General features: G+C 38.3%; 1 protein-coding gene across 1 annotated transcript in view; it reads right to left on the bottom strand.

The window, feature by feature from the left end:
* LOC102789077 (uncharacterized) overlaps positions 1-12,340 on the bottom strand; it is a 29,502-nt gene extending 17,162 nt beyond the window's left edge. The window contains exons 1-11 of the mRNA XM_087831982.1: positions 12,300-12,340; positions 11,738-11,780; positions 8,797-8,868; positions 8,312-8,446; positions 7,010-7,054; positions 6,207-6,323; positions 5,512-5,577; positions 5,355-5,390; positions 5,126-5,188; positions 4,997-5,032; positions 4,850-4,891 (exon numbers count right to left, since the gene is read on the bottom strand). Of these exons, the coding sequence (XP_087688108.1) occupies positions 4,850-4,891; positions 4,997-5,032; positions 5,126-5,188; positions 5,355-5,390; positions 5,512-5,577; positions 6,207-6,323; positions 7,010-7,054; positions 8,312-8,446; positions 8,797-8,868; positions 11,738-11,780; positions 12,300-12,340 (696 nt within the window). The remainder of the gene's footprint in view (positions 1-4,849; positions 4,892-4,996; positions 5,033-5,125; positions 5,189-5,354; positions 5,391-5,511; positions 5,578-6,206; positions 6,324-7,009; positions 7,055-8,311; positions 8,447-8,796; positions 8,869-11,737; positions 11,781-12,299) is intronic.
* Positions 12,341-12,683: the final 343 nt, after the last annotated feature.

The following is a 12,683-nucleotide window of genomic DNA, read 5'->3' as shown; positions in this document are numbered from 1 at the left end:
AAAACCATTGCTTTGGCCTGGTGGCCATTGTTTTTAGCACACAACAACCAGCATGTGGAAACTAACAGAACTGAACTTTGAAAAACCCTGTTTGTGTGTCACCAAATACAGTTTTATTATTTTTTTAGCCGAGAATGTAGTGGTTTAATCTTCATGTGTCTGTTCGGTTTCTCAAGATACAGCCTCTTTGCAAAAGTGCTTCGATGATTTCGGAGATGTCTGCCCAGTCTCACGGCAAAGCGTGGATAGACCCGCTCGCCTCGCAAGCAATCGAGCTGTTATTACCACCGACAAGGCTCAGGCCCCGGTACACAGCTGTAATAACCCCCGCTGACACGGACTTCTTTTACTGAGGTTATATTTATCAGGGTTTTATTTCCTGATGTTCTTATGTGTCAACGTGTTTCAGTCGCCAATTCTGAATTATAACTAACATTAAAAACATGTTTAAGGAGGAGAGAGAGCAAATAAATTCGATTAACAGCTGATCTTTGGGTTTTTGTTCAGTAATCAGCGTGACCTGTGTATAAACGCATAAAAGAGATAACGTTGGTGTTTTCTCATGTAGTAACTGCTGGCTTTAACTGTACAAAGGTTGTTCGAAACTATGACACACATACAGACTTTATGATGTTCGGCTAATATTTTTATTGTGAATATTAATCATGAGGGTAAATGGACCTGTACACCACAGGTCAGCATATCCACGATATCTTCAGCTCTCTGAGGTAACACAGAGTTTCCCAGCTGACTAATCTAACTGTCATCTACGAATAATTCACGGGTCATATCAATATGATTTTACAGAAAAGCATCCTTAATACTGCCAACTATTCCAGAGACGTGAAAATCTACAGCATAAAGAACACAAAAATATATCAGTCTAATGCAACACTGTAGATGAACTGTCAGTTTGTCAAAGTGGAATGAAAGCGATTGGTTGAACAGGTGTTCGTGATCTGTGTTTTCTGCATTTTCATCAGCGTAAGAGACTCAGCAGCAGATTAGAATAACAGTTATACATTTAATAAATTACCAAATGAACGCAAGAAACGAGCAAACCTGTTCCGACAATTTGAGTTTGTGTTCCCTCAGCTGCAGACTGTTTAAATGTTTGAGAGGAAGATTAGATATAAAGCAATCGTCAAACATAGACTCAGTCTGCGTTCACATTTGATATGAGGCCAGGACGGATAATGGCTGTGTCCTGTTTTAAGATCATACATGTAAAATTGTTGTCTGACCTCCGTCGATCCAGCCGCTCAGAGTTAACTGAAGTTAACCTGGATAAATTATAGTTAAGGAGTATCACAGATAACACCCACGTGAGCTGTGTGACTGTTCACTACTACACTGAAATCAGTAGGCTATTACTGAAATACACGTGCTATTTCATAAACTATGATGTAAAGTCCTACTAACATGTTTAGTTTTAAAGGACACCTTCCTGCCTTATTAGCAGTATTAGTTTTCTTCTAACATCCAGAAGTCTGCACCATGTGTTTCATAGTTTGTAACAAACCTTTGACAGTTAAACATAACATGACCGAAAAAGCAAAAAAATAAATAAATGAATAAAAAGAGAGAGAGAGAGAGAAAAATCACACAAATTATATGTTAACCTCATTTATTTTTAGTTAAGTAAACTCTAAAAATTCTAACAGATCGCTGGTGCTTAGAAAACCTATTAAAAAACAGATGATATAATATTTCTGTCCAGGTTGCAGTCTGCATTATGAACATGTAGTTGGAAACTCTGCTCCTCTCGGTGGAAATGCGCCTTCTCTTTCCTCTTTGTATAAAAACATTTTAAAAGTCAGTTTAATCTCAAAATTTACTGTTAAATCCAAAACACACCAGATAAAGAAAAGCGAATAGTTCAGTCTAACACATGTGCCAGTGAACCATTAAACGTCTGTAAAACGGTGCAGTTATGAAACGTAACTTTAACCTCAGCTAAACCGATTTGCTCAGTTGTAAATAAAACAGCGAAGTAAACGTGACCCGACAGACAGAACCTGAGTGAATTAAGTCCAGCGTTTAACCACTGAGAGCTAAAACTCAGGTGAGGTTTCAAAGCTGTGTGCCGGTGATTGGACATCAGCCGCTGATGAAGTGGGTTCGCCTATAAAGTGCTCTGTTGGGAAACAAGCTCCAGCAGCTCTGCGCTCGGGAAAAACTATATTTACTTATCTTGTGCAGAAAAATGTGCTGACGTTGCGTAATATCGAGCACCGGCTGCCCAGTTAAACTGTGACTATCACCAGGTAACGTGGGCGTGTTTCTTGAATTAGCAGCAGGTGTTAAACAGCTGACAGGTGAGGAGGAGGATGCATGCAGGTAAACTGAGGGCCTGTTGAGCTGATCGCTGGTTTCGTGAGAAAAATGTCAGCTCGTTCTTTATGTTACAGAAGCACAGAGACACAAGACCAGGTGGAAAGAGACGATCGTCCGGTGAAAATGAGAATCTGCGAATGCAACACGTGGAACACGGAGAGTGGAATATGTAAACAAACCGGTTAACGTAACCCCCTCGGTGCACTCTGCATGCTGACTGTTAGCAGAGCTACTGAAATCTCTGAAAACATCTGAGCACCTTTGCAAACATGTTCTATGTTGACAACCTGACCCGACATGTGAAGATTACAGCGCGACATTCGCAGCTAAAACACTGTTAAAAGTGTAGTTGGTGACAGAAAAACGGGGTATTTTAAAACTACACCACCAACATTGCTGCCTGTGATTTGAAATGCATTCTGGGATACCTGGCTGCCCCAAGTCTACACAAGCAATCGATTATCTAGGATCGACCTGTTTTGACTTACTTTGCACGGCAACCAATCAAATGTTAGAGAAGCTGCATGGGCAGCGTTAACCCCGCCCCCTGCGTTTGATGGGTGAGGTTGACAGATAAAATTATATCATGATGAGAGCCAGGCGCCAGGACTGCCAAAATGAAATAAATAAATATATCATTAAATAATTAATTAAATGTGTCAATAATTAATTAAAATGTGAAATACATAAATAATTAATTAAATGTGTCAATAAATAATTAATTAAATGTGTCAATAATTAATTAAATGTGTCAATAATTAATTAAAATGTGAAATACATAAATAATTAATTAAATGTGTCAATAATTAATTAATTACATGTGTCATAACTATTTATTTAATTAATTATTTCCCATTTTAATTAATTATTGACACATTTAATTAATTATTTAATGGTGTATTTAATTAATTCATTATGGCAGTCCTGGCGTTCCATACTGTGGAGGCCTTCTGTGTTGATGCGTTGATGCCTGCCGTACCAGGAGGGCGGTAGGGAAAAAACAAAAGGAAGCCACCTGAGAGAAACCTTATCATTTTCTTTTGCTACTTTTTCCCCGCCTGAGATTCAGGTCGTTTTCAGTTCTTAACCCAAGACAGTGGGTGACTGAATAAACTGACACCATAAGGAACTGGACACTCACATGCTATTTTCTTTTTTTTTTTTTCCCCTTTTCTTGGGGTGTTGAAATATTGTGTTTCTTGTCTTACATCTATTTTGATTGTTTCAATTATTTTTGTTATGCATTTGAGATGGTTACTGCATTTGAAGGTATCCCTACATTGAGGATGAGCAAAGGGAACTGATCCAAAGAAAATATATATAAAGCAAACTTTGTTTCACAAACCTGTGGTCATGCGTGTTATGTGGGTTGGAAGTCTTATTGCTCTTACAGAGTTGCTACTGCCAATCTCCTTCCCAAACCTAGATTCGGATATTGTAGACATTGCACTTGGGCGAGCAGTATAGATCATCTCTTTATAGATAGAGGGACACACGTCCAGGTTACAACTGCATGGGAAGAAAACTTCTTTTTACATCGAAAAAAACCCTAAACTTCCGAGCGAGCACCAAATACGCTGCCGCTGGAATGTGAAATTCACAGAGAAACTGCCGTATCCTTCCACTGACCGCTGCGGCACACCTGCACCAGGGCAAACCTCCGCCTGCCCCACTCCTGCTATACAGGTGAAAATAGAGCAACAGGACGGCTGAGTCTTTGATTTTATTTATTTTCTGCTGTGTTTTACGTGCATCTGTTTGAAAGAGTGAGCGTAAACACAAACAACAAAGTTAAAAGATTAAAACTAATAAAACAAGTTTTAAAAAGAGACTTTTTCATTTGATTACATTTTATATCATGGATTATGCAGAAAAAGTAGAATTGGGCTGAAAGATCTATTGCTTTATTACCTATTTAGGAGATAAATCATGTTTTTAAAAGTAACTAAGTTACTAATTACTTTTCAAAATAAGTAATCAGTAAAGGTGGTTAGCACTGTTGCCGCACAGCAAGAAGGTCCTGAGTTCAATTCCACCAGCAGGCCGGGGTCTTTCTGTGTGGAGTTTGCATGGAAGCCGGAAGGTATTCCGGCTTCCTCTCACAGTCCAAAAATATGCAATTAGTGGGGATAGGTTAATTGGTCAATCTAAATTGCCCATAGGTGTGAATCTGTGAGTGAATGTGAGTGCGAATGGTTGTCTGTGTCTCTATGTGTTAGCCCTGTGACAGACTGGCGACCTGTCCAGGGTGTACCCCGCCTCTCGCCCTATGACAGCTGGGATAGGCTCCAGCGCCCCCCGCGACCCTGGAAAGGATAAGCGGAAGCGAATGGATGGATGGATAATCAGTAAAGTAATGGGATAACTTTTTTGGGGGAAGTAATCAGTAATTAGTTACCGATTACTTTTTCCAAGTAACTTGACCAACACTGGTGGCTAGTGAAACCAAATTCACATTCCAAAAAACGTGGTTAATGATAGCTAATTCATGATTACCAAAAAGTTTTCTTACCTCATCACCTGCGTCACCTGTCAGTGATCTTCCAGGATAACCCTGCCCAATGACCAAAAGTGTAGTAAGTGTTGGCTTTGCATATGTGTATCTCTGTATAATAGTTTTCAGCAAGCACTGTTAAATACTGTGAAGCTTATGACTCACTGTTTGTCCTCTCACACCTGCAGCTCCCTCTAAACCCTAAATGCACACAGATGCACAAGTGACACTCAGTGATATATGATAGTAAAAAAAAGATGCATAAATATTTATCTATTTTTATGCATTTATTACCTGACGGCCAGGAGGGCCAGGGGGACCACTGTAACCTTTAGGACCAATAAATCCTTGTCTTCCCTGTTTTAGGAAACCATGCAGTCATGTTAAAAATGCAGTGTTCGGGTAGCAGTTGGTATGAAGAGCACAATACGGAGAGAAAGTTTTAAGATATTTATTGCCTGCTTTAATTTTTGAAAGTATTTCACAGAGAATTGTTCAATTGTTCAAATTTAAAAAAACATACAGGATGGCCAGGCTGTCCATCTCGCCCACGCTCACCCTGCAAATTAAAATAGAAAAGACAGAAAAAGAGGATAGCATTTTTACAGACAGGGTACATGTATATTACAAATGATTCTGGAATGCACACAAAGAGGGGTGTTAACTGTAGGAGAACTTACAGGAACTCCCGGAAGTGCATCTAAATATGAAGGTTCTCCTTTATCTCCTTTAGGCCCAGGTAATCCCTGACAAAAACACAGTTAAAGCTCATGATATATTTAATATTGTTACAATGGTCACCATTTTTACAAAGGAAACTGCCACAAAGGGTCTTTTATGCAGTTTAAAAAGAAGCAAGAAGAAAAGAAGAAGCAGCAGCAACAAAATTCTGCGTATGTGTCATTGAGAGATATTGTCCAGGCAACAACTACTGGGTGATCATGTCATCATATAGCCTAAATATACATACTCTAAATACTCATTAGTTTGAACATCGGTGTGCCTTCAATGGTAAGATGGTCTATAAGTGCATTATTTGTACAGTATGGGCAGATTGCTTTTGCTGTTTAGAGCAACTAAGCGCTCTTATCTGTAGTTTAAATATATTCTCAAAGTAAAACAAAACTCTAGTCTTTCATCTAAATGCACACCAACCAAATCTCTACTGCCCCCTCCCCCCCTTCTGTTTAAGTATCATACTACCACTTGTATTGTACTGAAAGGTAGTTGAGTGTAGAGATACCTAAAACATGTCCACTATGAGTAATGTAACTCTTTTTTTAAACCACTAATCAAATGTCTTCAAAGAAGATGGTGGAACATCTGAAGGTCTCGCCATTGAATGAATAATTTAAAACATGAGTATTCTACTTACCGGTGAGCCATGGAGGCCATCCAAACCAGGCAAACCGGGGATTCCCGGCCTACCTTGTGTCCTGTTACAACCATCTAATCCTGGCAACCCAGGCTCACCGCCTGCTCCGGGGTGACCCTGAGAAAAACAGCACAGTTGTGGTCACGTACAAACACAGTGTTGGAAATGACAGTTGTTGTCTTCCTCATTAATCTAAAATGATATGTACATATCCTTTACAGCAGTGATATCTAAAGGCCACTATAACTATAATTATATAGTGGTGGATGACTAAGTAAACCATACTGAAGATACAGCTTCAAGTTGTAGTGAAGAGAACCACACTGGCACCAGCAGTGTGTATTATATTTGTCCACTAGAGGGCATAACACATGAGCCAACAATATTTTAACTGTAAGAATTGGGCAGTTACACAACTGCGGACACCATATTTTCACTGACAGACTGCCTGATATTGATATCTTCTTCGACACTGTAGAAAAATAAATGATCAGCACATAAGAGAAGTCCATCTATCTATTTTCTCAGCTGCTAATTCAATTCAGTGTCGAGGAGAGCTGGAGCCTATTCCAGCTGTTATCGGGAGAGAGGCCAGCTACATAGCTCACATTCACCCTTACAGCCAATTTAGAATCACAAATTAACCTAACAAGCATTTCTTCTGTACCAAAAGAGGAAGCCAGGGTACCCTGAGGGTAAAAAGACCCTTGCCTACACACATGAAATTAGTTATTGCTGTCAGTATGAGATGTTTATTTTTTGACATTTGGAATTAAATCCATAAAAAACAGTAGTTTACTTACTGGTAAACCACTTCTACCAGGAAAACCAGGAGCACCAATCTTTCCCTGTAATATAAAGACATTTATTGCAATAGCTATTCATTCATCCGTAGTCTCAAACAATAAAGAGGCATTTCATCATTTAACATTTTTGGCATTATTTTGAACCCAGTGTTCAAAGGGTTGATCACAGTCTTTTCTGGCCTGTTTGCCTTCAGAACTACCTCAGTTCTTCATGGTATAGATTCAATAAGGTGCTGGAAACATACCAAAGACATTTTGGTCCATATTGACATGATAGCATCACACATGTGCTGCAGATTTGTTGGCTGCACATCCACAATGTAATCTCCAGTTCCACTACATCCTAAAGGTGCTCTACTCGATTGAAATCCAGTGACTGTAGAGGTCATTTGTGCACAGTGAGCTTATAGTCATGATTAAGAAACCAGTGTTCAATGATTTGAGTTTTGTGATGTATTGTTTTACCCTGTTGGAAGCAGCCATCGGGGTAAACTGTCCATAAAGGGATGAAAGTGCTCAACAGCAATATTCAGATAGGCTATGGTGTATTAGCAATGGTCAGTTGGTTCAAAAAGGCCCAAAGAGTGCCAGGAAAATATCACACACACCATTACACCACCAGGAAACTAGAAAGTTGAGACAAGACAGGGTGGATCCAAGTTTTCATGTTGTTTACACCAAATTCTGCTCCTACTGTCCAAATATTGCAACAGAAATCGAGATTTATCAGACCAGGCAACATTATTTTTTTCCAGTCTTCTCTCCGTGTGAACCTGCGTGAATTGGAGCCTGTTTCCTGTTCTTAGCTGACACAAGTGGCATCTGGTGTGGTCTTCTGTTGCTGTAGATTTTAAATATGCATTCAGAAATGTTCTTCTTGGTTGTAATCAGTGGTTTCAAACAGTCTGACCACACCAAGAAGGCATTTTTTTCTCTTTTTTTGATTTGTATTTGTAAACCCTAAAGATGGTTATGCAGGAAAAACCCAGAATATCAACAGCTTCTGAAACACTCAGACCAGTCCATCTGACATCAGTGATCATGCCATGCTCAAAAATATTTACATGCTTGAATGCAATGACTTGCTGCCATGTGATTGGCTAATTAGAACAGTAGAACAAAAGTACCTAATAAAATGACCACTGAATGTATCTCAGTAACCACTTTCAAGGTGAATATTTTTGAGCAGTAAATATAGAATTAGCAGTTGGTTTGATTTCATTGTATATATATATATATATATATATATATATATATATATATATATACATTCACACCAACATGGAAATGAACACTAACTTGACTTCCTTTAGGCCCCTCTGGGCCATGTGATCCAGCTGCTCCCATCCTGCCTTTCTCTCCAGGAAGCCCTTCATGTCCCTGCAGTCCCATTAGTCCCCGTGGACCTTCCTGGCCTACTCTACCAGGAGCGCCCTACAAAGAAAAAACAGTGTTAAAATAACACTTTTTCCATTGAAGATATTCATGGCTTGTATTTAGAATAACAACAATGCAGATCTCTGTGTGACTTAATTAAGTTTCACTCAATTGTTTTCTTTTCATCATCATTATTATTATTATTATTATTATTATTATTATTATTATTATTATTATTATTATTATTATTATTATTATAGAAACTAATGATTTGCTAAATCCACCCCAATAGTAAAGCATCCTGCTTTAGTCCTGACAGACTAATGAAGACAAAAACCCTTTCAGTTTAAAAATCAAGTTAAGTTTCTGTTCCATTTCATAACGTTGTGAAGAGAAACAGTCCATACCCGTGCACCTTTGGCAGGAAGACACCGACATACAGAGCAGTCTCTACCTTGACACGGGCCCTCAGTGTTTCCCTGAAAAAAGAAAAGTAAAACAAACAAAACACAGGTGCTCGTAAGCATTAGAAGAGAACAGCAGGCTGATTATATTTGCTGATTCTCAGTCTTGAGAAAAAATATAGTTTCCTATAGAGACTGAACAGTGCAGATTAGAAAGCTTTGCGCATATCAGTGTTCTCACACTGACGGCTAAATAAACCTGACCTTGATAAGAATTATTTTGTCCTGACATTCTACTGAAAACCTGTACTGAGTTCAAACATCAGTGTGTGTGTGTGTGTGTGTGTCTTCTGGGAGTTTTGCACCGCAGAAATATCTGTGTTGAAAACATTACCAATGTTTTCTCTAAGGCCATTAAATATTTACACTGGTGAAAATTAGTGAGACCCTTCTGCACATCTGTTGATAAACCTGTCCGCTTTAGATCTAAACTTCATGGGATGCGCCCCAACTTTCAGAAAATGAAGTGCAACGGTCAGTTATATTTTTAATAGGACAGTGGGGTTCAGTGTAATAACCAAATGCACTTTGTGGGAATAGAAAACGCTGGAATTTTTCTATTGCTACAGAAAGTATTTAAACAAGTAGTATATACTACATATATATACTACTTCAGCATAATCTCTAACAAACCCTTAAATTAATGATAATATGTGCATATGCGATAATATGTTACTGCAGATGTACAGATGTACATGCATAATATTTAATGGATTTTGGATTTTGTCTAACTAACACAAGGTCAAAATTATATCGAGAGAGTCAATTATATACACATACCCCATTTAATATTTGGTATAAATGTACTTTGGTGAGTTATACCTTGACATGACACTTTTCATAGCCATCAACAAGTTTCTACCATAATTCTGTCCAAATATTTCACCACTCTTCATGGAAGAATTGGTGGAGTCCATTTAAATTGGCTGGTTTCCTGGCACAGACTGAGCATTAAGGCTCCATCCAGCCTCTGAAGTGGAGGTGGTAACTGTCATTCTCACCACGTTACACTTAGGTGTAAAATGCTTTAGTGCAAAAAGGACCCTCAGGTACCCGTTGAGTGGATTCGAACCCCCGACCTTCTGATCATGGGGCAACTAAGCTACCTGCTGAGCTATCCCTGCCCCTACCACCTCTAGCCAACAAACACCACCAAAGTTAAAGTTTTCCACCACCTGTCTACTCTTAGAATTCCTGTCCAGTAAAATTATGAACAGAATCCGTGACAAAGGGCAGCCTTGGCAGAGTCCAGCACCCACCAGAAATAAGTCTAACATTGTCAGCAATGTGAGCCATGCTCCTGTTGCAGTTGTACAGGGATTGAACGGCCTATAGCAACAAGCCAGAAACTCCCGCAGCACCCCCCACAGTGGGCGCTACTCAAGGAGCATTGTCAAATACCTTCTCCAAGTCCTCAAAACACATGTAGACATGTGTAGAGTGGTTTGGCAAACACTTACGCACACTCGAATATCATCAGGAGGATAAAGAGCTGGTTCTAGAAGCTTTTTGTTAGCCTTTTGATATGTCTAGGATCATTTTCTTGTTGGACGACCTATTTGTGTTCAAATTCATTTCAAGTAGTAGTCCTCTTTTTTCATTGTTCCATCCACTTTGCGCAATGTGAAAGAGATCATTAAATGGGCATCCATGTATATGTCCATGATGAGTATATGTAAATGTCTGACCACAGCTATAACTGTTTGCTTGCCAATAGTGTCATATGTGAATAATGCTAAATATTAAAACTCTGTGAATGTTAAAGTTAAATTCTTTGTGCAAGAAAACACAAAGTGAGACATTTGAGAATGTCAAATGTGAAAGTTATTATTAGCAATTTTTAGTATTAAACACAAACTATTGGATAACAACATGGTCTTTTTACCCCTCGCACACTTGTTTGGCAACAAAACCACCTGCCCTGTTCTGCTTGCTACAATAGTTGAGCCATGACTAAGAAAGATAAATAAATTAAGAATTAAAATAAAAGGCTTTGACTTTGGTCAGTGAGTTAAAAGTATAGGAAAGCACAATGCTCATGAAAAAAATATTGTGATACTTGGAAGTTGATCAGTTTATTTCTTTATTTTAAATTTGTTTAAATATATATATTTTTTATCATTTGCATTTTTTTCTATTTTATTATGATGTATTCTCTAAGTAGCTACTATAAACATACTGTGTATAGACAAAAATAGGCAAAACAGGAACTCAACCAATACATTTGTCACGTCCAGTTTAGCATTTTGAAGTATTTGTGTGCAAAAGCCCATCATATGCGGCTTAACATAAAGTACCAGGGATAAACAACATCAACAGATAAGTAGCTGAACAGTCTTCCAGGTGCAGTGAGATTCCCCTGGGAAATACTTAACAAATCCTAACTTAAGAGTCTATCTGTTTGGTATGTTTGTATGCATAGCAACATACAGTTTGTGATAACCAATAACATGTTAAGTTCACTGAACAGCAGAGTCGGGGCTATGCTTATGTTACACTGATAAACTGAACATAAAACTACAGTCCTGGCTGCTCTAACAGTAGCAGTAGCACCAGCTGCATTAAGGAGAATGTAATTCAAGTGTGTTTAGCAAATTACATGAAAGAATTCATTCAAACCTGAGCCACTGTAGTTGGACTAAGCTCTGCAATGGACGGGGATAGCTATCTAAAGCTAATGCTAATATTTTTAAAGTAAAATTAACATGTTTAAAAATGTGGCAACAAAAATTAATGAAATGTGATTTTCTTAAATTAAAATTCATTACTATTCATTACTCAATGTATAATTTATTTGCAATATAGTACTAGAACTCGGAGTAGATATGCTATGTATAATAGTTATGTTAAGTATGAATATAAATGTCTATAAAATAATTCTTACTGCCTTGAGCTGCTGCACAAAGAAGATGAGGGAAAGCATCCACCTGTGAAAACAAGAGTGTTAAAAAGGTAGCGCTTTTCTTTTTGAGCACCTACTGGACGCTATTACACAACTGTAAATGACCATGAGAGAGACCCTTGTATGGAGTTTGATCTATGAGTCTGATATGTTCTGAGCAAATCTTTCCCACTCACTGTTATAACTTTGGTGTCCACTTGGTATTTGAAAGTGAAAGTATGTGCCTCTGTGCCTGCCTCAGAGCAGATCTTCTTTTTACTTCTAGTATACAAGCATACAAATGTTTGCATATTTGAATAAACAGGCCAGAAGTGTGCCTGTCTTCAGGTAAACACAGAGTTATTAATGTGAGTGTAATAGCTTACGTTCAGTCAAAGAGGTCTGAGTGGAATCTAAAGATAGCAAGGGTTAAGGACTATTTTTTTGATTCGGTCATACAAATTAGCATTATTATCTGAATACTCTTACCAAAAAGCTAACATGTGTCTCATATTTATTTCTGGAAAAATATTGTTGTTATTAAAAATATTGGAGTGAGACGTACCAAAGAGCAAACAAAGTCCCAGGAGTAACCGAGGATTTCATCTCTCAAGTCCACTTCACAGCTGCTTGCTGGCCTCAGTGCTGCCACCTGCAGTGGATTAAAACAAAAGAATGAAACAGCAAAAACACCTGTTAGGCAAAGGGCACTTTGTACGAAAGTGAGAGATATGGTAGAAGATACAGAGCATACAGTTATGACGTTTAAAAAGTGGGAGCATGCAACTGATTAAGGATTTTTAAAAGACTAGTTCCACTATGCACAACAAGTATTCGCTACTCACCCAAATTCAGAGCCCGAAATGATTTTCATGAAGTTCATTTAGTTCTAGCCAAGTAGCTTAATCCCTAACTTGAGATTCCATCTTATCTCCTGTCCTCATGCCAG

This window comes from Neolamprologus brichardi, chromosome 18 (assembly GCF_056152115.1).
Source record: "Neolamprologus brichardi isolate AB-2024 chromosome 18, ASM5615211v1, whole genome shotgun sequence".
NCBI classification, from domain to species: Eukaryota; Metazoa; Chordata; class Actinopteri; order Cichliformes; family Cichlidae; genus Neolamprologus; species Neolamprologus brichardi.
This window is presented reverse-complemented; position numbering and strand designations above follow the sequence as displayed.